Genomic DNA, 24,441 nt, shown 5'->3' with positions numbered 1-24,441 from the left:
AACATTATATGGAAAAGATGTACTTCTCACTTCCTGCAATGTTAAATTAAATAGCTGAAACCCCAGGTAGTTTACAGTCACGTTTGTTAGTAGCAGAGCTGTCAATATGATACAGAACATTCAAATTCAAAAATTTTCTTCATAGTTGCAAAGCACTGATGCCTCTTCATTAATGACTTTGAAGATCACTGTATGGAAGAATTATATTGTGTGAAATTGGAATATAGGCGACATGAAAATTGCATCAAAATTCTCAATGTTTTCAGCAAAGTATTTTTTTTTTATTTTTTGCATTGTTCTCTAGTACCGTACTTTTAAGTTTTCTCAGATATCCTCAAAAAGCATATAAAAGTGTTGAAGAAAATCTCTTTAGAGTGCTTTACACTGAATTGATTCTTCCATAGTGCCAAAGATAAAATAAATCGTGAGCTATATTACCTTCCTGAGGTTAAATAGGTAAAGAATGGTATATTACTAATTTGAGGATGGGCCAGCACAGTTTTTAAATGCTTATTAGAACAAAGTTTTAATAAAAGATGCAAAGAAGTTTGCAGTTTCAGAGCCTTAACCTTGGAATAACAAAGGCCCTCACTAATCACTTTACTAATCCATGCGGTAGCAGTTTTCTTACCAAGGAATCGTTCCAAAAAGTGGCTTCTGCTCAGCATTTCACTTCAGGTCACCAGCCACTGTAGTGCAATCCATGAGGAGATTTATGCACCTCAAAGTGGAACTCCTTAAAGAACAATGTGCTGTTAATCAGTAAGCCACTGAGCGAGCAAATAGGAAATGCTGAAGTTACAGAATTTTTCCTTTCACTGGGATGTGAAAGCCTTGCTCAGTGCATCTTCAAGGATTTACTGGCCTCTCCTCTGAAGGTCTTTTTTTTTTTTTTTTTTTTCCAGAGCAGGACTGGTTAGTTATTCTGGTTAGGGATGGATGTAGATACAAGGTAAAAGGTAGACTATGCAGCCCTGCAGTTTGAGACCACTGTAGTGTGCTGATGGGCTCAGCTCCATCCCTATGGGACAGAGCTGTGCTGCTCTCAGCAACTGAGATACAGAAACTTTCCTTTCTCTGCTTGAAGAGATTTACTTGTACATGTCTAACATTCAGAAAACTGCTCTGCCTGATGAAATGCTGGTGTCCTCTGCTTTTCTCTCATCCTAAAGTATGCTAGAAAAGGTGGAACAGCCTTTACAGGGAGAATGTGGTAGTCTCAGCCACCACAGAAAGATCAGCTACAATATGGGGTATGAAGAAAACAGAATCGCTTAAGAAAGACAAAGGCATTTAATCTTTTTATCCCATAACCTCAGTTCTTGTGTAATGTGATGTTCAGCATTTCAGTCTAGACTGTAGACTATGTAGAGAAACACACACAATTCTTCTGTAGCACACAGGAGACTTATGCACCCTAAAGCAGGTATTAGAGAAAGAAAAGAGGAAGGAAAAAAAAGGTCAAACAAAATCAAAGGCCAGTGAGACAGATTCTTACTTGCACAGGCCACTGCTCCTCTGTAGGGAAGATGGATTCTTCTTCCAGTCAAGTTTGAAAAAGCATTGAAAGTCCCAGCTGTCAGATGTGTGAGTTGAACAGAGGTATGGTTTGTTCAATAGACCCCAGCCATTGGGACTGAGGAATACCCAGTGCTGTAGATCTCTAAAGAGCCTGAATGTGTGATATATTTTACCCTGGCCAGCTCACAGTGTCAGCATTGTTTATTCCTGAGTGTGCAGAGAAGCAGGGCTTTAAATGTTTGAGGAATTCCACCAAAGAAATCTTAGGCTAGTTTAGGCGTCTCTGGATTTAGGTAACAGCAGAATAAGGATATACTGTATTTCAAAATAAGATAGCTAACCTGATTTAGATACCCTACTTCTGTTTTTCTAATCTAGTCCAAAACTCTGGATTCCATTTCTGTCAAACAGAGAGGAGTACACTCTAATTGCATAAGTATGAGATATCCTAACAGTGTAAGTGAAATAATGTGTAAAAAATAGGCAGATTTTTATCCAGCTGAAAAATTTAAAACTGAGCATGAATACTTCCCTGCTGAAATAGGAAAAAATTTTGCAGCTGTGCTAAGTCATGCCCAAGATAAAAATTTTCTGCATGTATTTAGGAAGTGAATACTGTCACAGTGATACTCCTAACAGAGACAAAAAAAAGTTAGTGATAGAAATTGTAATGATGAGGATGTTAACAGTGGACATACCTCCAAACTCAAGATAGCATGGAATTAGGACAGGTAAAAAGAAGATATGAGATAGAAAATCTAAGCATATTTAACACTGTCTTCAGCTCTTTACAAATTAATCCACTTTTAACAAGCAATGAAGTACTTTAAATTTTACTGATATTCTTTTCCCTTGTACAGTATTAAATATATCATATGTGCATGTTACTATAACTTGATATCCAGATCAATTACACTCATGATGCAAGTTTGAGAAGTATGTAAGAGGTGTTTGAGTCTGTGTTTTATAATAGGAAGATGAAATTCAGTGGACATAAAAGAGCCAGAAAATTGTGGAATCCTTCTCTGTAAGTTAAAATACCTTGAGTGATGAGGAAAAATTTTTTTTTTTTGTAAACTTGTCTTGCCTTTTTAATGGAAGATACATTTTGAGCTGCTGAAGTATATTTCTTGTGTAGTCCCAGGGAAACTGCACTTGGCTTTCAATACTATGTGCTTCAAAAGTGCCAAGACACCTTGATCTTTCTCAGAGTCTGCATTTTTATGTAATTAGATAATGAAAAGGAAGATATGGAAGTGAAGAATTGAAGTTACAGGCCCATCAGTTAGTAGTGAGCAATTTATCAACCAGCATATTTTACCTCATTTTATAGAATCATAGAATATCCTGAGCTGGAAGGGACCCATCAAGATAATCAAGTCCAAACCATGGCCCTGCACAGGAAACTGCAAGAATTACACTAAGTGCCTGAAAGCATTGTCCAAATGCTTCTTGAACTCTGTCAGGCCTGGTTCTGTGACCACTTCCCTGGGGACCCTGCTCCAGTGCCCAACCATCCTCTTTTTGGAAAGCTTTCCTGCTATCCCCTGAGTTAGCTTCATGCCATTCTGTTGAATTCTGTCACTGGTCATGAGAGAATACATAAATACACAGAAGAGCAAATACACACTGCAATGAAGTTTATACTGCCATTTGTTTGAAGTCTCACCCTTCAGAATGATGATAAGCTGAAGTGAGCAATATGGATAAATCCAGATAGGAATAAAGTCACAGTTATGAACATATGTGTGCATGTGTTTGCCTATGTAAAAATCTGGCATGAGGATAATGAGATTGTCTGCAGGAAAGAATGAAGTTTTCATGCTTAAAGGAGCAAATATACAGATTCTCATGGTCCCTTACATGGGGTGTGTTTGTGATAAACATTCAGCTTATATTTCCAGGAACAATAAAATTTCATGTATTACTGCTCAACATAGGAATTATTTTTACATATCTCCATGCCACTGACTCTCTTGTAAGTTAATCTCATCTCTCATCAATTTTTCACCAGCTTCACTCTGATGTTGATAAAGGAGATGGTTCCATCAAATACATCTTGTCAGGCGAAGGGGCAAGTTCCATTTTCATTATTGATGAGAACACGGGGGATATTCATGCTACAAAGAGGCTGGATCGAGAAGAGCAGGCCTACTACACGCTCCGAGCACAAGCACTAGATAGGCTGACTAATAAACCCGTGGAGCCAGAGTCTGAGTTCGTCATTAAGATTCAGGACATCAATGACAATGAGCCAAAATTTCTGGATGGTCCCTACACTGCTGGAGTTCCTGAGATGTCTCCTGTGGGTAAGTGCAAAATACACTGTTGCTGTTGTGGGAGATTTGTTCCTATTGCCTTTTTAAAAGTTTCATTATTTTTTACTGTTTCACACTAAGCTACTTAATTATCTATGAGGCACCTGCAACAGTTAGATATTTCAAGACTAAACTGGAAATAACATGCTAGATTAAGTATTTACCCTTTCAAAAATGTTGTGAAACTCAAATAGCTATTCAAGGATTCAGATAACCATTTTATGGTGCATTTCTCATTCCAGGGCCCAGAGGCTTTGTTTTATAATTCCCATTAACAGTAATAAGTTTCACACCTATATTATGATATTCCGAGGTTATAATTTATAATTTAATTCAGATAAGGTCCATTCATAACAAACTCTTCAAATTCCTGCTACTGAATGGCATAATCTTTTTTGCAAGTTTTGTACATTTTAACAAAAATTTATTGGATTTTTTTTTCCTTACACTGAAATTCCATTTTCTGGGGAATATAGTCAAGCAGCAGGAACCAGGATACAACTTGAGATAGTTCAAAGTTCTACTGAAATCAGAGAAGAATGTGTTTTAGAGGTTTCAGATCCTTTGTTGGAAACTAAGAAATGCTGATTTTTCCTGATTTTGAATTAGGGAAGAATTTCAAAATCAAATCCACTATCTCTTCATTATAAAGTGACCAAATGCTCATCCATTGTCAGATGCCACTGTTCCTTTGAAAGCTGACCCTTTCAGACCAGATTAAGGCTTGATCCAGAGATGTTTTGTTAAATGTTAGTTTAAGATGAAATTCTAAATGCAAGCACAAAAAACCCAAACAAACAAACAAACAAACAATCAAAAACCCCCAAAGAAAAAAAATAAAAAAACAAAACAAAACAAAACAAAACATCTTACTTTACTGCAAATATATACATAGGAAGGCTCACTTCAGCTTGAGAGTTCTGTGGTGATTGAAATAAAGATTTTCTTTGCTTAACTGATTTTAAACCGTATTAAAATGTGGTAGTCTTACAGAAAGGCTGCATCTAAAATTTGCTATAATTTCCTTAGTATGATCTCCTCTGCTTTTGAATGTTAAACAATGCATCTAAATTGGAGTTAGAGAGAAAAAGAGTGTTACCTAAGTGTCCTGCAGCAATCAGTAGCAAACATTGCTTATATATGTGAAACTCAGCTTAGGAGTCAATAGAAGATAAGTAAAATATTGCTAAAAATGAGTTGGCTATACATTTATTTTACTAAGCAGTGAACATAGACACTATTTCTCATTGATACTTGGCATTTGCTCATTGTCACGCAAGCACTATGTGGATGGCTGAAGAGACAATATCAGCCTTGGAATAAAGATGGACACCATAGCTTTTGCAGAGTAACAGGGAGGAGATGAAGTTGTGATATGTTGCTGGGATCTTTTTATTTCTGAACTTTGAAAAAATCTAGACAACAGATAATCTAAGACTGTAAAACCTAAATAATCCACTTAAAAATATGTTGTGTTAAAATACATGTTTTTTTTTTTTTCCTTAAATAGGTTGCCCTTTTACTTTAGAAAATGATTATTTAAGTAAAATGCAGAATTTATCAACTATTAAGGTTTTTTCCACTTTTGTCTTATGACCTGAAAAGAAATTATCTCCATATTTCACTTTTGCATTTATCACCTCTCTCTTTTCTTGCACTGGCATATTGATGTACAGACAATGACTATAGATATATGAGGTTTACCTACAAATCCATGCCTCTACTCCTTCCTATGCTCCATTTGTTCCAAAAATATGTTGGAAATCAATCTATGAGGAGTGCACTGTTTGCAGTGGAGATTATAAGGACTATTTTTCAAAATGAGCTGCTTTACATATTTTCTTGAATCTTTACATCATAGAGGAGTAAAATAATTTTTTCTCCCACATGGACTATACAACACCAAATGTATTTTCAATTCAGGTAAGTATTATGCAAAATTATTAACTGAGACTTGTACACTCTATGAAATTTGTGTCAGCTAAGGGTAGTTTCAGATCCATGAACTTCCTGGAAACTGCACATTTTAAACATCTTCATGGTTAGTATCAACACCTACCAAATACTGCATTGTTACAGAGTTAAGGATTAACATGAAATTCCTTTGTCACACTTTGTTGCACTTTGTCACATTTTGTCTTACATAGTTACAGCAATTCATACTTTATTCACATAACATAATTTTTAATTAATCACCTAGAGCATCCATGAAATATTAAGGAGATACAAAGTATCTCTCTCCTATTTTGTTTAAAATTGTATCCATGACAAGGATTTTTAATTGGATATTAAAGGAAATGAAAGAGATCACAGGATTATAAATCCAAATTATCTATAAAGCTAGGAATACTATAACCTTTAACCTACTATGCAAGTATAATGGTTCTGTATTTTTGACAAATATTTTTGGACATTATCTAAGGCTAATTGAAGTCAATCTCTTCTTTTATTTGAAATGACTTCAGGTCAGGTTTAAATTATATTTGGGTCAGGCCCAATTATATTGATTATTCTGAACAGAGTAAATATCTTGATGGCATATAAATCTATTCATGGCAAAACCCCCAAAGACATGGCTTATCTGAAAATCATAAGGATTTGGTTTTTGCATATTTTTTTTTTTGAGTGTGTCTGGTACTTAAAAAACTGAGCAGCGTTATATTTAAAACAAAAGGGTACGGGTCTGTTTGAGTTATAAGCAAGGGAAGTAGGGATGAGAATTCCAATGCCCAACATAGTTTTGGTTTGTTTAATCTTCTCTCCAGCCATATCAACAGCTTTGCTTGTTACCCAGCACAACAAATATATCTCTTGCCATTACCCCTGATTTAGATGGATTGAAATATCTGGATTATATAACAAAGTAAAGAAAGCAAAAGCACTGTATCAGGCTTAGATCTTTGATACAGTGTGCCGTGGGCTTTGAGAGCCTGCGTGAAGTGTCTCTCACCAAGCACAAGCTGCCTCTGCTTCCCTTTGTCTGACCTTGCTGCTTATCTGGGACCATTCTTGACTTTTTTCACCAAGTGAAAGCAACAAAATGAGGGTGTGGGATGGGAGGGAGGAGCTCAAGAGCGTTCTGACTCTCCCCTTTCACACTCCTGGAGGGGAAAGGTTGTGGAAACATTGCTGCATCAGCTGTGGGTGAGATCTGGTGGTGGAAGCAGAGAAATACCAGAAGGTACCAAGCAGAACCAGTCTGGATTGTTGTATGTAAGGATTATGCTGGAGATCTGATAGTAAATGTGTTTAATGTTTTTAGTAGCAGCTGATATCATGTAGAGATGTGAGGCCATCATGGAATTGTATGTTAGACATAGTACATATTGTTAATTGATATAAATTAATACTTTTAATAACTTAGTGCATTAAAACTCTATTTTCAATTTGTGTCTAAAATTTAATTCTAAGAATTTGTGCAGTTTAAAAATTATGCATTTGTTAAATTATTCTAGTTTTGGAAACCAGTTTTATTTTGAATGATCTCACCAATATTAAAACAGAAGTCACAGAATCATTTCTCATAAAACATTATTTCAAAATTTGCATAAAATATCCTGCAAGTTACTAGCAAAAAGCTAGTCACCTTTTTCTAAAAATCTCTGTAGAGGTTACTAAAATAATACACTTACAGATTCAAAATGGATCCCTTTGAAGGATCTCCAGCTCAGTTTTCAACAATCAGTTTAGCTTCTTCTCTTCCTATCATGGAAAAGGTTAATCTCTTCAGTCAGGAACATTGTTGAGCCTTGGCTAAATTTAAGTACAAATATCATTCTAAATACAAGCTCATATCTGCAAATATCCTCCCATCCTTTTACCTTAATATCAGGGTTATAGGTCAAATTCTAAGATTACTGTAATTTAGTAATCTCTATCAATATCTACTAAATATTATGTTACAAATTATCTTAAAAATTCTTGAAAATAAAATCAAGAATCTGTACCACTCACACAGAATTAAGTCTGTAACTAACTACTATCAAGAAAAGAATTATGTGGAACACTTTGATAAGCAGCACAGAATTTTTTCAGTACTTACTACAATTGCTGAAAAATTTTATGATGTTGCTACATGTAGAATTCCTTTTAATGAACAGCTATCCAAGTTTTCTTAAAAAGACCTAACTGTAGAGAAAAATAATTTTAGAGAAATCCATACTTAAAACCAAAAGTTTTAAAATAAAAAATGCATGTTTATTTTTTCAACCCATACATAATACACAAACTGTAAGTAATATTTTTAAGTTATAGTTGCAAAGCCGCAGTTTATATTAAGACACTAATGAAAATAATAAAACCCAGTTTGGGGTAAGGTCAGTGTCCTGTCTATATTTGCACTACAGGGCTCAGAACAATGGTGACTAAACAAGATTTATTGGAACACTCATTTTGTTGGATGGAATAAAGGTGTGGTACCATTTGTTGACTGTCCCTGTTACCTGTAAGTCCTAAGCTTGGATGCAGGTATGACAGCTGACTGCCTCTGCTAGAGGCTAAGGCAAAGTGTTCACGGACACAGGGAAGACAATTTCAGTGCAGGAACATAAACTCATCTAAGATGCTGCACTTATGCAACTACCCATTTTTCCTCACACTTTTAGATTTATTTACTACCTGTAAGTATCCCTACAACTTTATGATTTGGATTTTTTTAAAGGGAAGTAAGTATTTGAGTTTGACTTCAATCCATTGCAGAAAAATTAGGACAGCAGTATATGGCAACTACCATACTCTGAAGGAATTCCTGTCCTTCAAGAGCAATCTGCTTCTTCTGGAAAACATCTCTGGAAATTCTCAAATATAGATCTTTCTGTGCATTTTGTTTCTTTGGAACAGATTTCCTACACATAGGACTTTTCACATAATTAGAATACCTTCTGTTATCTTGCATATTCTCGAAAGAAATATTATGCAGAAATCTCCCTCTCAGCATGAGGCTTCAAAAGCTCTTTTTTGTGTGTGTGTGTGTGAAATTAATAAAGAAATAATGACAATATCATAGGTTTTAGATCTTTCCCCCAGTGATGTTTAGAAGAAGTTGATTATCACAGAAGGAATGGAAAAGTATCATTGTTTTTTAGTTACTGATTACATTTAAATGTGATTATTGCAGAAAGATTTGATGTTAGAATTTCTACTTAAAAACTGCCCTTTTCTGAAGGATTCATGTATTTTAGGAGAGAGACAATCAAATTCAGATAATGACTTTATTTGTCTCCTGGAATGTAGAGGGTTTGTTTGCTACATCAATAGATTTTTACAGCAAACACACACTTCTAAACTTGCAGCATTTCGAAAATGTCTGTGCTGAGATTGCAGAGCTTGTAATTTCTTTGATCTTGTTTTAGTCTGGGGCCCTTGAAGGCAGCAAGAACAGGGGAAAGACATAACTGTGTGAGAGGTTTATAAGCACTTTTGCCAATATTTGCAGACATTGTAAGCTTCATTGGCAGGGCATAGTGACTTTGTAAATGTGGTAAGCCTGCCTTTCACAAAGAACACAGGATGTCAAACAGTCATTATGATACCCTTGTTCTCAAAAGCTGGGTAGACTCTGGCAAGTTTAAAATAGGTCCCTGTATGAAATTACATTATAGAGTAATCTGTAAAATCAGTTTGACATACTGAATCAAAGCTCTTAGTTACTGGTGAACAGAAAATGGATGTATTTTAAGTCCCATAACTGATAAATGACTTGATGGATTAACTAGCAAATTTATTTTTAAACTTTCCATCTACTTAATAGTTGCATGCAAAATTTCAGAAGAAACTTTTCCCTATCCAAAAATATTAGGCCAGTCACAAGAGAGAAAAATTGCATTTAAATAGAATTGCTGCCATACTACTTTGTAATGGATACTTAAGGAATAGAGATCAGGAATGTAGGCTAACTAGGTCATTACCTCAATACATTTGTTTTACAAATTATCATTTCTGGTCAGAATTCTTTCAAGCAGGACCTATCCTTTGCAATCTGCTCCATTTTATAGAGGGCTGCACTTAATCCTTTCTCCAAACTTTCAAACTAGTCCCAGGCTCCATATATGATCTACTTAACTGAGAATGGAAAAGATGAGAAAAATGGGTGTGTGATATACTATATAAGATAAAAATAAATTCAGAGCTTTCTCCCATTTCCTGAAAGAAAAACCTAACATTTCCAAATAAAACTGACCACAATACTATTTATGTTAAGTTCACCCTGGACACTTGCTATTGCAGTTTGTTCTTAAAAAGTGATTTCAAGGCTTGCTGGTCTCATTTTCACATGTCAAAAACATGTTCTTTCAGAAAATGAGCATTGTGTTTAACAAATGTTTTTCTCTAATCATGTGTCTAAATAAAGTGTATGAAGCTATCTGATCTCTCTTGAAGGCCTTTACTGTATCTGCCAAATTGACACAATATTAATTTGCAATCTCACCTCCACATGGGTCCCTGGGTTGTTCAATGGAAGGTCTGAATGTTACAGACAATCTGCCAGTGAGAAAAAATAATATTTTCTGTCTATCAAAGGATGGTGACACTGCCAAGGCCCTGTCTCCCAAGTGTTATTTTATTCTGCTCTCAGCACACACCATGAAAGCTGTTGTCTAGAACAAAACAAATGGGAACTGACATGGAGAACATAATGAATAAGAGCTGGATGCAGAATGAGGTCCTCACAAAACATAACCTTTTCACTAGCCAGTTAGAAATTTGTCTTTCTTATTCCTGTTAAAATATTTTTTTTCATTTAAAAAAAATGAAATCTGTTTAAAATAGATTTTTTTCATACATTTGTTTCTTGAGAAATCTTTACACAATAGATTACCACTGTTGATATTGCAGATATATTGAAGGAAATTAGTATTGCAGATTATTGAGGGAAATTACTTCTTTTTAAAGGAATTTAGAGACAACTTTAACTAGGTTTTCTCTGAGCTGAGAAAGAAACTCTCCTTATGGAGCAGTAAATAATTTTATAGGCTAACAATAATTTTGTGTACATTTATCAAAATTTTTAAAAAATATATATATGTTTGAATTTCTAATGAGTCATTACAATTCAGCAAGCAGACTTCTCTTAAAAGAAAACTACTACTACTGTATTTCATACTCAAACAGACTTCAGGCTTTACCGTCATTACAGAAATTTTGTTGACATATCTTCCACCAAGCAGAGGCAGAGATAGAGAGAAGGAGCTAATGAATGTGATAATTTTTACTGCTGTGAGTCAATGCTTGTGACTGTTTGGGAAGATGGAATTCTGTAATAGCTGATACTATTTGTTTACAAATAGAACCTGATACACTAAACAGAGTCAGCATGAAAATGATGAACAGTTGTGAAAAAGCCACCTCACACTGTTCCAGATATGTACTGGCACAGAATGTAGAGTAAGTGTAGTTCAGATTTTTCTATCTTTCATGTGCAACAGCCCCTCAAACTTTTTACAGGTACCTCTGTGGTTCAAGTGACAGCCACTGATGCGGATGATCCTACTTATGGCAACAGTGCTCGAGTGGTTTACAGCATTCTGCAAGGACAGCCTTACTTCTCTGTGGAGCCCAAAACAGGTAAATTGACATAAACCTTTTGCAGTAATGCTGAGAAAAAGAGGGAAAAGTGCATTTAAACTTGCTAGGAACTTATAAATATAGCCTCTTGGTTAATTGAATACATTTTGGTTTTGTTGATCTTTTAATCTCTCATTCTTTAGAATAGATTATGAAAGCCACATGTCTGAGCTATGTAGTAAACTGACTTTGCTGGAATAGAATTTATTGTTTTTTCTATTTACCAACCACTTGGTCTGTTGCCCATTGTCATCTCTGTCCTATCAGTGAAAATTTCAAAATTCATTGAACATTTTTTCAGATTCCAGAAATATGTAAATGTCACATATCTGGGTTCCAAAAGAATAGATTTAAGGCTCAATTACTCTCCATGCTACTTTTCAAAATAAAGATTTGTTGTAGGAAATTAATCCCTTCTTTATTATTTTGAAAAAGAAAACACTGTGCTTCTTTTGCTTACAAAATATAATATTTTGCTGCCACTTTCAAAGCATATTGCTGGTGAAACTTTGTTTATACAATTTTCTTGAAATTCTGTGAATATTTTTAAGCCACAACCAAATACAACCTTTAATTATCTGTTAGTTTAATAAATATTACCCTTTCTGCTGGATCATTTCATCATGCAGGAAAGTAGGTTCTTGCTCTGCTCATTTCAGTGTAGTGCTTGAGCCTTCATTTACACCTGCAAGAAGAAGAGTTATAATCTCCTTTTTGTATATAACCAAGCTGAGACAAAAGAGAAAAAAAATTCCATCCTTTTAATAATAAAAAATCTGTCATGTGAATCAGACCTGAGTCCCAAAATTGTGGCCAAAAAGTCACACTCCATTTAACAACATCTAAATTTGCAGAAATAACTAGTATAATTATCTCCATATTGCAAGAGATCCATGCTCAGCGGGGATATATATCACTGTTCTTTTCCCTCCAATGAGTATGATTCATAGTGGTTTTCTCTCTGTTTCTCTTTCTCCCTCTCCATGTGTGCTTATGTGCCATATATGTTGTGATGATGACTGCAGGCAGCCCTTGAACAACAATATGGTAGTTTCTGCTAAATAAAAATCTTGATGAATTCAGACTGAAATATTTGCATACATTTTCATCACTTTGATGTGATACTCAAATTTCCTGTGTGCATGACAGTTTACTTCCAAATTATTAGGTAACTTTGCCTGGTAATTTAACTATGACAGAAAAACAAATATGCCAGAAAAAGCAAGGTATAAACAATAACACTATTAAATTGTATATTAATTATATTTTTACACATTTTGTAAAATGGGTGAAATAGTGCCAAGCACTCTGTTGGGTGAACTAAGTGTTTCAACCCAAAGGTGATTAATGGCAAGTCCAACATTCATAAGGGAAAAAAGAAATAAAACTCTAAGCAAACATTCAACAAACAGCAGATGAAGAGATATGTGTCCCAATGTGCCTCTTCTTTATTTAGTTTGCTTATATTTCTGTAACTGCTGACACTAAGTGCTGGAGGAGCAAACAGCTGCCTCTCTGGAAATCAGGGTTAGCAGTTGTATTATGTACTGGCCATGAAATATTCATAAAATCATCATATTTTGAGAAGGCATATTTGTTTTTTGAGGTATATCAGCAGAGCTGAAAGAATGAAACAGAATTTTCATCCAGTTTTCATTTCATGTCAATTAGTTATAAATTAATTAATTATGCAGATCATCAAATGGACATAATAAAAAATACTTCAGATATTTAAGTATTTCATTGCTAAATAAAAAAAAAATCTTAATTATGCTAATGATTTAGAAGTGGATATTGGTAAACCCAATATATGGCAAAATAAGATAATTTCATATATCTGCAAAGTGTGGCATGTTATCAGTATTGGTAAGAGTTAATGTCTTGAATGAGTATCCAAAAGAGTGAAATTAATCTTGACCACAGAATTTTAAAAATGAATGCAGAATATTCTGCTTTTCCTAGCTCCAAAAGAGTGGGTAATCAAATAAAGAAGACTACATCTTCCATGGAAGGAAGTGTTACCCAAGACATTTTGAAGACAAGTTCAGGGAGAAGATACTTGAAAAACACAGTCACACACTACATTACCCTCTAAATAAAAATTAGTGGGTTTGGTGACTATTTAAAATAAGCTTACAGTATGTCAGCGCAACTCCTAGTCAAACCCTGTTATATTAGTGTTGGAATTAATTCATTCCACTCTTGCTGCAATCACTGATCCACTGTTATATTTTAAAGGCAAATTCAGATTTTACAGCAGAATATTTTTGCCTGTGCAATATTTGACACCTTGTCTTTCTGCAGGTGTTATCAAGACTGCCCTTCCAAATATGGACAGAGAAGCCAAGGACCAGTACCTGTTAGTTATCCAAGCAAAGGACATGGTTGGGCAGAATGGGGGATTGTCAGGCACTACATCTGTTACTGTCACCCTGACTGATGTTAACGACAACCCGCCCCGCTTCCCACGCAGTAAGTTACTTTGTAAATAGGTGTCTTGTAATATTATTCCTAAACATACTATTTTCTTTACACACTGTGTGATTTCTAAGCAAAAAGTGCTTATTTTCCATGTGAAGTTCTTTGTTAAACTCTGACTAAACTATTATATTATTATTGTGATTATTATTATTTTTTAGTAAGCATTTTTTTTCTTTGTCTCATGCATACCAGATCAGTTGAAATGGTGTATGGCAACAAGAACATTTATTTATGTGTTTTACTTCCTCTTTATGAATAAATAAACAAAAAATTATATCCTAACAGATATTTAGGTCTTGCCAGTTAGGCTTCAGGATTCTTTAATTTTACCCTTAATCCTTTGTATTCCTTTGGCATTGTCACATGCTTACAGTATTTCCTAAAGAGTTAAATACCAAAGAGCTGGGAAGTCACCTTCCCTCTATTTGATTTCTTTGACCAAGGTGGCTCTCATCCTAACCTAAAGAAAGGAACACATGGTTGGTTGTATGTTCAAACCAGAAGAGCTCAGTTTATTCATAGTGTTCTGTCTGGTGTGTTTTTTATTAACAAAAAAAATTACATAGCAACAATGGAAAAAATATATCTGTACATAACAGATTTCTTGTTATTTCAAGCCACCAATTGCTTGAAATAATAATAGAATAACTGAAATTGTGTTTGAAGGTGAGGGTGTTATTGGCTACAGAATGCACTCTGATACCCTTTTGACAGCATATATATCATTTTGTGCTTGAATAAAAAAAGCTAGAATTCTCAAGATGGTGCACTTACTGTTAAGGAAATTAATATATATTAGTTTCTAGTGATATTTTGATTGTGAGCTGCCTAATAAAGGTATAAAGTATATAATAATAAGTCTTTATATTGATATTACTTTACTTACTTTTCTTTCCTCCTTTCTGGTAAGCAAAGTAAAAATGCATTATTAGGGACTCACATCATGATTTGCATTTTAGTTTTGAATTTTAGTTTTGCATCTTTGCCTTGTACTTCTCTTGTCATATGAAGAAGTTATGCCTGTTATACCTAGATTCTATCACAAAGAAAACCTAACAAAAAGGGTAATTATATTTCAAAACTGAAGAATATATTCTTGTAGCCCAAGCAGATGTTCGGGAACATGACTTAAAGGATGGTAGATATAAGAAAACTAGATTTCTTTTCTTTTTGGCTTTCAGTCCCAGAAGACTCTGAATTCATTACATTTTTTAATTTTGCAGGATCATATCAGTATAATGTCCCAGAGTCTTTGCCAGTGGCTTCTGTAGTGGCCAGAATAAAAGCTGCAGATGCAGATGTTGGACCTAATGCTGAAATGGAGTACAAGATTGTGGATGGTGATGGCTTGGGAGTATTCAAGGTTTCTGTTGACAAAGACACTCAGGAGGGAATCATAACTATTCAGAAGGTGAGTCAGATTTTACCCTCTGATGCTGTTTAGAACTCTTCAAGGTGGGGGCAGATAATGTGATTATAAGCTTTTGTTCCTAAGAGCCTTGTCTGCTGTAAAAATTTCCATTGGTATAGTTTATCTTGACTTGACTGTGTGATTATGAGGTTTTTAATGACTTACACTGAAAAATATTCTGCATTTTCTTTGACAAGATCTGCATTTTTGTGAGGTATATGTTTTAAAGCACAGCATTTGAATGGGAATCTAAACTTTAGTCTCATTTGTCTTCATATTAAATAGTAGAAAGTATGAAAATATATCTTGCAGCAAAAATGGAAGCTCCAAATAAAAAATGGATCCTGAAACTACCTTTGAAAATAATTATCTGGATGTTTTTAGCTGCGGTGATACTATTCAGAAAGGACCCATTATTAATTTAAACTTATGTAACAGTAGTAGGTTTACAAGATAATATATTATTAAAAATATTATTTTAAAAAATGAAAAAAAAAATAAATAAGTATTTTTTCTTCTAGCTTTCTACACATGCTGTTAGAAAACATTATGAAATTGAAAAATCATGTTGATATAAAATTATTAAAAGTAAAAATGTGCTGAAATATTTTTCAAGAAAATTCAAATTTTTTGAACAGTAGAAAAAATACAACTAGAAGAATGTCTCATATAATTTCCTCCTCCTAATTTGTGAATGCTTGGCAAGGTCCCTCTGACCTTTGTTATGCAAAGGGTGGTATTTCACTGCCTGGGCTTCGAACCCAGAGCTCAACCTGCAGCTCCCACTGCCGCTGCTCACCCAGCTACCTACACTGAATAGATTCCTCAACAGTTTAATATCCTTAAAGTGTGGGAATGATTAGGCATTTTGGAATACATATACCTATGTTTCCAAACAATGACCTATGTTTGTACTTAATATTATTCCATAATATTTCTTACCTATATATTTTTTTATCTTTGTAAACTTCACCTATCAGCTAGGCAGGATTTTTTGTGTTCTTGTGTTGGGACTTTTTTCCCTTCTCTGGTGTATCAATTTCTTCTTCAAACAATATAAAGCTTCAGTTTTATTTCTCCTTTGAAAGAAGTTAAGAGTGCAAGATGTTGCAAAGCAAAAGGCCTTCTGATGTCCTTAAACCTGTTGAGAGCTGGTAATCATCCACAGATGTCACAACAAATGAAGTATGTTCACCCTTGAAATATCATAATATGTGTAATGTGAATATTTTTTCAAGGAAAAAAACATCCGTCTTAGGCTTCTTGCAAAATCTACTTCTGCTTAGCACATTTGAAATACAAGTGATGAAAAGTTAGTAGTCTTTTTGTTCAACAGCCAAATTCAGTGTGGCTCCTTCAGTTTGTTCATTTAAAGTTTTTGGGCAATGATTTGGGAGAAATGTGTGTATCCTAGATGGAGAATTACCAGTGCCACAATGAGCAGCACTGAATCAGTCAGGGTCTTCAGTGATCTAATATGAGAACTAGTGAATTCATTTCCATTTTTTTTTTTTTTAATAGTTTTGTACTAATGGTATTTGTTCCTGGAATATTCTGGATTTCAGTGCTATACAGTGGACCAAATAATTAACATTTGTTATTTCTATAATAATTTTATCTAGGGAGCTGAACTGGACTTTTCACTACTAAATATTTTTCCAGAGAAATGGTCTATGAAATAGATGTTAGACTACATTAAAAGGGTACAAATTTTTGACCTGATCAAATGGTCTAATCTGCTTTATATTTATATACCTACATACTGCTATATTTTGACACAAGACTTCAGACTTCTTTCTCGACAGTGTAAAATTTTCTCTAATTTTCCTACAATTTTTGATTTCTTTTCCTCTGTATGGTAGGTAGTCCTTGACTATTGCAAAGTGCCCACTAAGCTAGTCTATCATCCCCTTTTCAGCAGGACAGTGTGAGAAAATAAGATGGAGAAAACCTTGTGGTTCAAGATAAGAGCAGTTTATGAAAGCAAAACCAAAGGTCACATGCTTGCCAAGCAAAGCGAAAAAACAGATGTTGTTCCTCATGGAGATGCCTGACCGCTTCCTGGGAAGCAAGACTCCAGTTCAAGTAGCAGTTGCTTCAGAAGGCAAAGGTTGTAAATAATGAATGCCCACTCCAACCCCCACCTTCCTCTTAGGTTTTATATCTGAGCAGGCGCCCTATGGCATGGAATATCTCTTTGGTCCATTTGGGTCCACTGCTCTGGCTGTGCCTCCTCCCAAGATGTTGCCCATCTGTTTGGGAAATGTTGGAGAGACAGCACTGATGCTGTGCCAGCACTGCTTGGCAGTAGCCAGAAACTGGCGTGTTGTCAATACCTTTCCAGCTATCAATGCAAAGCACAGCACAGCACTTGTGGGGAAAATTGACTGCCCTTCACCCAAACCTGACACACTCTGACATACCCTCATGGTGAGGGCCACCCTTCAAACCTCAGGATGTCCTTTGCTTTTAATTTTGACTCCAGGGAACCTTGTGCTTTGCCCAGTGATGAAAGACCCGCCCTGCCACCCTTGTTGAGAACATCGTCTAGGATAGAAGTGAGGAACAGAAGCACAGTGCCTATCAGGCTACTGCACTGTCTTCTGGACAATAAAATGAACTAAAGACCATTATTAATAACTGCATATGCAGGTTAAGTAGGTTTCAATCACTGAGTCTTACCTGCCATATTACTATGGAGTCAGGTTATCCCTGCATGATAATGTGTGCTTGTTAGTAAAAAATCAGGGAAGAAATTAAGTCTGTAGCCTGAAATCTTTCTAAAAATTTTACTGTCCAGCACATGATGTTCTGTACTCATCTGAGTGCAATTACCTTTTTCCTTTTCACTCCCTAAAATCAGCTGAGAAACAGCTCAGCTTCAAAATGCAAGCCTATCCTTTTCAGCTTCTGATTATTGATATGCTTAGATGTCATGTCTGTGTACACATCAGGCAGTAAAATGCCAAGGCAAAGACTTATGAAAAGGCATGCTTTGGTTCTAAATGCAAATGGGTGCTTTAGTTTTGTGTACTTCTGCTGCAATTGTACATAAAGCCCAGCAGGCTGGGCATGAAATTCACCAGCAGTAACTGAGCAGCTGAAGGCACTTCTCCATTCATTTTTTTGCTGGGTGTTGCTGGAGAAAGTTTGGCACCTGATTATCCAAGTTCCACATACAAGCTGAGGATTTTGCATTCTGTTTTTAGAAGGATAACCACTTCAAGACAACTTTGAAAGCTGACTTCCTCACTCAAAACTAACGCTTCTTTTAACACATAAGTAGCATTAAATTTAAAAACAGAGAGTTTTTGTAAGAAAGAAAAGAAAACTGCAGGAAAATAAGTGGGATTTAAAAATTCACCATGTAAAGATGAATTTTTATGTTATTTTTTATTTTTATTCCACAACATTAATTTTATGGAGTATTAAAGAAAAATGCCCAGGGATGAGCAAAAATTGCAGGAAAATTATCTGGTTTGAAACAGAGGTACACCAAGTACCATGATACTAGAATGAGAAAAGTGTTACATGGTTAGGTGTATCTCAAGATTACTGATTAACAGATTAGGGTGTGTTTAATTTTTTGGTTTTGGATTGTTTTCCATTCCTGTTTGAACACATTACTTCTCTGTATCCTGCAACAAAGAGACTTCATAACATCACGAGTCAGTGGGAAAAAAATACGATTTTCATATGGGGTGTATTCCTTCCTTTATAACACTTCTGCCTTGCAATAACCCCAATATCTCTCCAGCTTGCACAGTTTATTCAGGCTGGATATTCCTCCTAACACTGAGAACAGTGCTGTTTTCTGAATAGTAGTGGTAGTTCTGCTCATAGTTCTTATAGCCATGAGGACTTGGGATTACATGTTCCTGAACATTCTAGTACTTTTGCTATCTAATGCCTAATGTCAGTGCAGATTAACTACTAGACTAAATCTCAGCTCAAAGTAACATTTTGGCAATAGTCTGGCACTCCTGTAATTACTCCCTTGACCATATGGAAGCAGACAAGGGAAGAATGCTTTCTCTGTGTCTCTACCCACTTGGTCTTTGTCCCTTCCAAGAATAAAGAGTAGGGTTGTACCAGACCTTATGCAACACAACTAAGAAGCACATGTGCTTCTATCACTGTAGAGTTTTTACAGCTGTATGGGCTCTCACATACTCGTCACACTTTATTTTATTTTATCCCAGTTAGGATACTTGAATCAAAATTAAATGAATGAGGTAAGTAGTTTATGTATTTTAGGAAGTTGCTTAAGCTCCTTTGAAACAAAAAAAAAAACCACCATCCCCCACCAAAAAAACCCGAACCCAAATAAACCAATCAAACAAAAACAAATAAACAAAAAACCTCACACATAACATTTTTTAAATATCTGGGACAAGGACTAATTTTGTTCATTAATTTATGGCTTACATAGTGACAGGAGGTTATATTTGAGTTGAATTGGTTTTTGTAAGATTAGAAAAATTCAAAATTCATCTAATAACAGAAATTAGTAAAACAGTGTTGAGCCATTTACTTGGTTATTGTCACTAAAAAAATAATCTACTCTCTTCTGCAATATATTAACCAGTTTCATATGTAAAACATGTATCTACAATGGTATATAAAAGTGTGTGAATTATTTTAGGCTATTTTCAGCTATTTCATTATCTGAAATAGGATATGAAAAATTCTAGAAGACAAATTTTGACTTTCTATTTCTTTGTCTTTCCTCTTTATTCAGAAGTCGTTATAAATAACTAGTGAATGAGACCCACAAGTAGTATTCTCAGCTTAAACAAAGGGTAGGAAAGTAGTAGAAAAGCTAATAAGGGTTTTTTCCTGTAACCTACTATATTCATACAATTTGTTGCCTAGCAGTTTCAAGTCCCTGTGGAAATCTTCCTACTTCTTCATTTATTCGCTTTCTCTTTTGTTAAATAATGCTAACAAATAAATGAGAAGTTCTCACTTGTCAAATGAAACAGAAAAAAATCTTATTTTTATCCTGTTTCGAGCAATTCATGCTACAATTCTGATGTTGCAAATAATGTGAGTTTGGCTAATCTCTGCACTGCAGCACACTCTCTGTGGTAATTCATAAAATAGAACAGAATAGAAGAGAACAGAATCATAAGATAGCATCATTAAGGTTGGAAGAGACCTCCAAATTCATCAAGTGCAGTCTTTGATCAAACACGACCATGTCAGTTAAACTATAGTGGCACATTCAGTCATTTCTTGAACACTTCTAGGGATGATGATCCCCATGGCAGTCTGTTTCTATGCTTAAGTACCCTTTCAGTGAAAAACAGTCTTTGTGATGTCCAGCCTGAGCCTTCACCTGTCACATCTTGTGGCTGTGTTGTCTTTACTGCCCCTAGTTACCTGGGAGAAGAGGCTGAGCCTCACCTCACTACAATCTCTTTTTAGGTAGTAGTAGAAAAAAATGTTCCTTCTGAGCTCCCTTTCCTCCAGGCTAAACTACCCCAGTTCCCTTACACAACTTATCATCTAGACCCTTCACCAACTCCATTGCCTATTGGAGGCTCCAATGTAGGAAACAGGACATGCCTTGGCTTGTCTGGCCCCCGCTGCTGAACCAAACAGCAGCCACTGTGGTGTTTCACCCCAGAGACACTTTTGGCTAGCTGGATGTTGCAGCTGGGTGCATGAGGACATGTCCAGGCAAGCCAGAGATCTGGTGGCGGTGGATGGAGCTTCCTCTTGCAGAGGTTCCGCTCCTCAGGTTTCCTGCTGTCAGAGAGGCTTTTAAGGCTATGGTGAAGGAGAGGAGTCAGTTCTGATGGAGGATTCAATCCAGAGTTTTTATTCTGGCCCACGGGCCTCTGAATGTAGCAGCAGCTCCAAGCAGAACTGTGAATCCTATCACTGCTCCATCAGAACTCTCGAACCACCTGGTTCCCTTCTCTTTTAGCCAGGGGTGGGGAGGAGGAAGGGACAGGGAGCCATCAACCAGGTACAGAAGAGGAGGTCTCAGGGGACAAAGGACACCTGGATGGCCCAATGCCCCCTGTGGGTGGAGGGCAAATTTTGAATCTGCCCATTCACTCAGTGCACTTCTGGAATGCCAGGAGTGACCAACAGTGCTCAGCAGGGGTCAAGGTGGGGAAAGGAGGAGTGATTGACACACCTGGGAGGACACATTCAGAACTGGGGTTCTGGGGTAAACCATAAAATCACGCCGCAACAATTGCCCTTCTCACTACACTCCAACACCTCCTGAATGGGGCCCAAAACAGGACTCAAGGTGTGGTCTCACCTGCGCCAAGTACAGGGAGGGAGTCGCTGCCCTTGTTGCTCCAGACACGTTGGTTTTGATAAACCATTGGCCCTCTGAGGCATGTGGGCACACGCTGGCTCACGATCAGCTTTCCCAGGGTCTTTTCTGATGGGCAGTTTTCCAGCCACTCTGCCCCCAGGATGTAGCACTGCAGGGGCTGTTGTCATTCAGGCACAGAACCCTGCACTTTTGTTCAACATCAGACAATTGACCTCAGACCATTGATCCAGCTTGTTCAGATGCCTCTGCAGAACCTTTCTGCACTCCAGCAGATCAATGCTCCCGCCCAACTTAGTGTTGTCTGCAAACTTACTGAGGTGCACTCGTTCACCCTGTCCAAATTATTTATAGGTATTAAACAGAACTGGATTGAACACTGATCCCTGGGGAACACCACTGGTGATTGGATGGCAACTGAATGTAACTCCATTCACTACCAGCTCTCTTAACCTGTCCAGTTTTTAAGTCAGTGAAGAGTGCACAGGTCGAAGGCATGGGCTGCTAATTCCAAAGTAAAACTAAACAAGATGTGTAAGTTGCCTTTAAACTGGATTTAGGAAAACGTCTGTCTTATGTGATGTTTTCAGAAAAAAAAATAGTTGTAGAGTTTATGAACAGGAATCAGGCATTTATATTTCTTAGAAGTAGCTCAAAATTTTTTCTTCGTTCACAGTGTGACTCAGTTCTCCATCTGTAGAGTAGGATCAATTCCTTCCTGTGGTTTCATTTGTAATTTACATACTGCTATCAATGCTCTGTTAGTAAGGACTTGGATCATTTGCATAACTCAATTTCACAGTGGTGAGGGTGTTTGGAGAAAAAGCATAATTTTTCTGCATATATTGGAGTTTTAAAAAATGTGTCACATTTTCCTCTGCAGTAGAAATCTTAGAATTGAAGAAATATTTATGGAAGCAAATGGTGATTCAGTCACTTAATACAACAGATTCTGAAGGGTCCATGCAATTCTATGTACAATTTTGAAGCAAATTCATGTTGATTTTTTGACAGAATCAAATTTTAATACACATGAATGGAGTCTTGGCTTTGCTTTCTAAGCAAAGCACATACACACATCCTTACTTCTTGTGGTTTCCAAAGCATTATTCCTAGAAATAGTGTACTAAAAAAAGCATCATTTAAGTACAGATCTCACAAAGCTGCAGGCTAAAGTTATACTTCAGTAATATTAATAGCTTAGTAGCAAAATATCTAAAGATAAAAACATGATGCTTTGTATCCACCTACACTTTTATCAAATATTTGATACTTCAAGTAGTTATGGTAATTTAATAATAAAAAAAAGGCTGCAAGGTATATATTTTTTAGTGTATAATATGTGACCTTTTGAAATGTTATGAGATGTGATTCAAGCCACTTGGAAATCTAGAAAGATTTTAGTGAACTAAAGCGCAGGGAAAAATAAAGACCAAAAGACCAAAGACTCCTAAATACTCTATAGAGTGAGGATTGCAATATCTTACTGCAGATAGTGACAAGCATTAAGATTTCTCATGGCAGAGTTCTTACTCACTTGGCCTTCATTTCTACCCTTAATACACAGCTCCACCACAATATAATTGAAAAGGTATGCATGTTAAAGAGAAAAATAATTTTATAAAATACTTTCTCATAGAAATTGACTGCTAAGAAATTATTTTGAAACCTGAATTAATTCTAGAAGCAATATTGACAATTATAAAATGGGGGTGGGAGAAGGAGAGGGTTTATGCATAAGCTTTTGAGTGAAAAGCTATCTTTCCATTACTGTTAACAAGACTTTTATTTTTTTTAGCTATAAATTTTTCTTTCAATTCTATATCAGAGTTTACAATGTAAGAACTTTAAGCTTCCATGGTTCCTTTGAGAGATTGTATGCATTTGTTTGATATACTGCAGTTTTCAATATAATACCTCAACTGGGTTTAAAAATGGGATTTTCACCTCCGAAAAGTACATTATTACAAAGTTATCATGCAATAAAAATGAACATTATAAAAATGGGCTTTCTGTGAGTTATAACTTTATATCCAGCCTCTCTAAAATAGAAGACTTGTTTTGCAATTTCCTTCAGAGAGGATAAAATTCTTACCCCATAAAAGGAAAAGAAATAAAAAAAAAGACAGGCCTTACAAAAGGAAAGATTATGGATCCCGCACAGGATCTAATCAGATAATACTAATGTACAGATAGTAATGAAGCTGTTAAGCTCTATTCACTCTACTCAAGGACTGGAAGTATATGTTGTCCGTTTAACCTTCACCATTGATATAGTGATTTGCAGTCTGTTAACTTGGTGTCCATCACTGGAGTCTTGTGCTTTTGTTATAGCAAGAAATAATGAAGGCATGATCCAAAAACCATTTAAATAATGCTCTCTGTATAACAGACACAAATGATAATTAGATAAGAAACAAAAAAAGAAAATATTTTCAGGTCACTTTCTCTGTTTTTTATTAGTGTGTGTAGCATGCAATTTCTTCATTATATTATCTAAGAAATGTTGAAATATTTATGCCAGGTCAAGAGCACTTGCACATTAATCATATCTTAGATATTTTGCTTGTTTTTTCCCAGATTATATTCTGCCTCAAACTCTGATTGATACCTCTGTATTCCCCACAGGATCTGAGGTTGTATCTCAGAGCAACATATTGAGGATGATGACTGTAGCTTTTGTAGACATTGCCACACCCCACAGAAGACAGGCTTTGCTAGAAAGAAGTGAAAATAGAAAGAAGTGAAAATAACATTATTGCCACTGCAATAAAATCACTTGATACTGTAAAATCCATTTGTCCATTCATAATTACTCTCTTCTAAACACCGTCTCCACTGTATATGTA

General features: G+C 35.7%; 1 protein-coding gene across 2 annotated transcripts in view; it reads left to right on the top strand.

Moving 5' to 3' along the window:
- The window catches only part of LOC110478003 (cadherin-7), a 90,304-nt gene that overhangs the window by 37,737 nt on the left and 28,126 nt on the right, over positions 1–24,441 (top strand). For both annotated transcript variants that reach the window (XM_085571901.1, XM_021544287.4), the window contains exons 3-6: positions 3,536–3,830; positions 11,283–11,402; positions 13,707–13,874; positions 15,107–15,294. In XM_085571901.1, coding sequence (XP_085428027.1) covers positions 3,536–3,830; positions 11,283–11,402; positions 13,707–13,874; positions 15,107–15,294 — 771 coding nt within the window. The remainder of the gene's footprint in view (positions 1–3,535; positions 3,831–11,282; positions 11,403–13,706; positions 13,875–15,106; positions 15,295–24,441) is intronic.

Source organism: Lonchura striata, chromosome 2 (genome assembly GCF_050655825.1).
Source record: "Lonchura striata isolate lonStrDom1 chromosome 2, ASM5065582v1, whole genome shotgun sequence".
Taxonomy (NCBI): Eukaryota; Metazoa; Chordata; class Aves; order Passeriformes; family Estrildidae; genus Lonchura; species Lonchura striata.
This window is presented reverse-complemented; position numbering and strand designations above follow the sequence as displayed.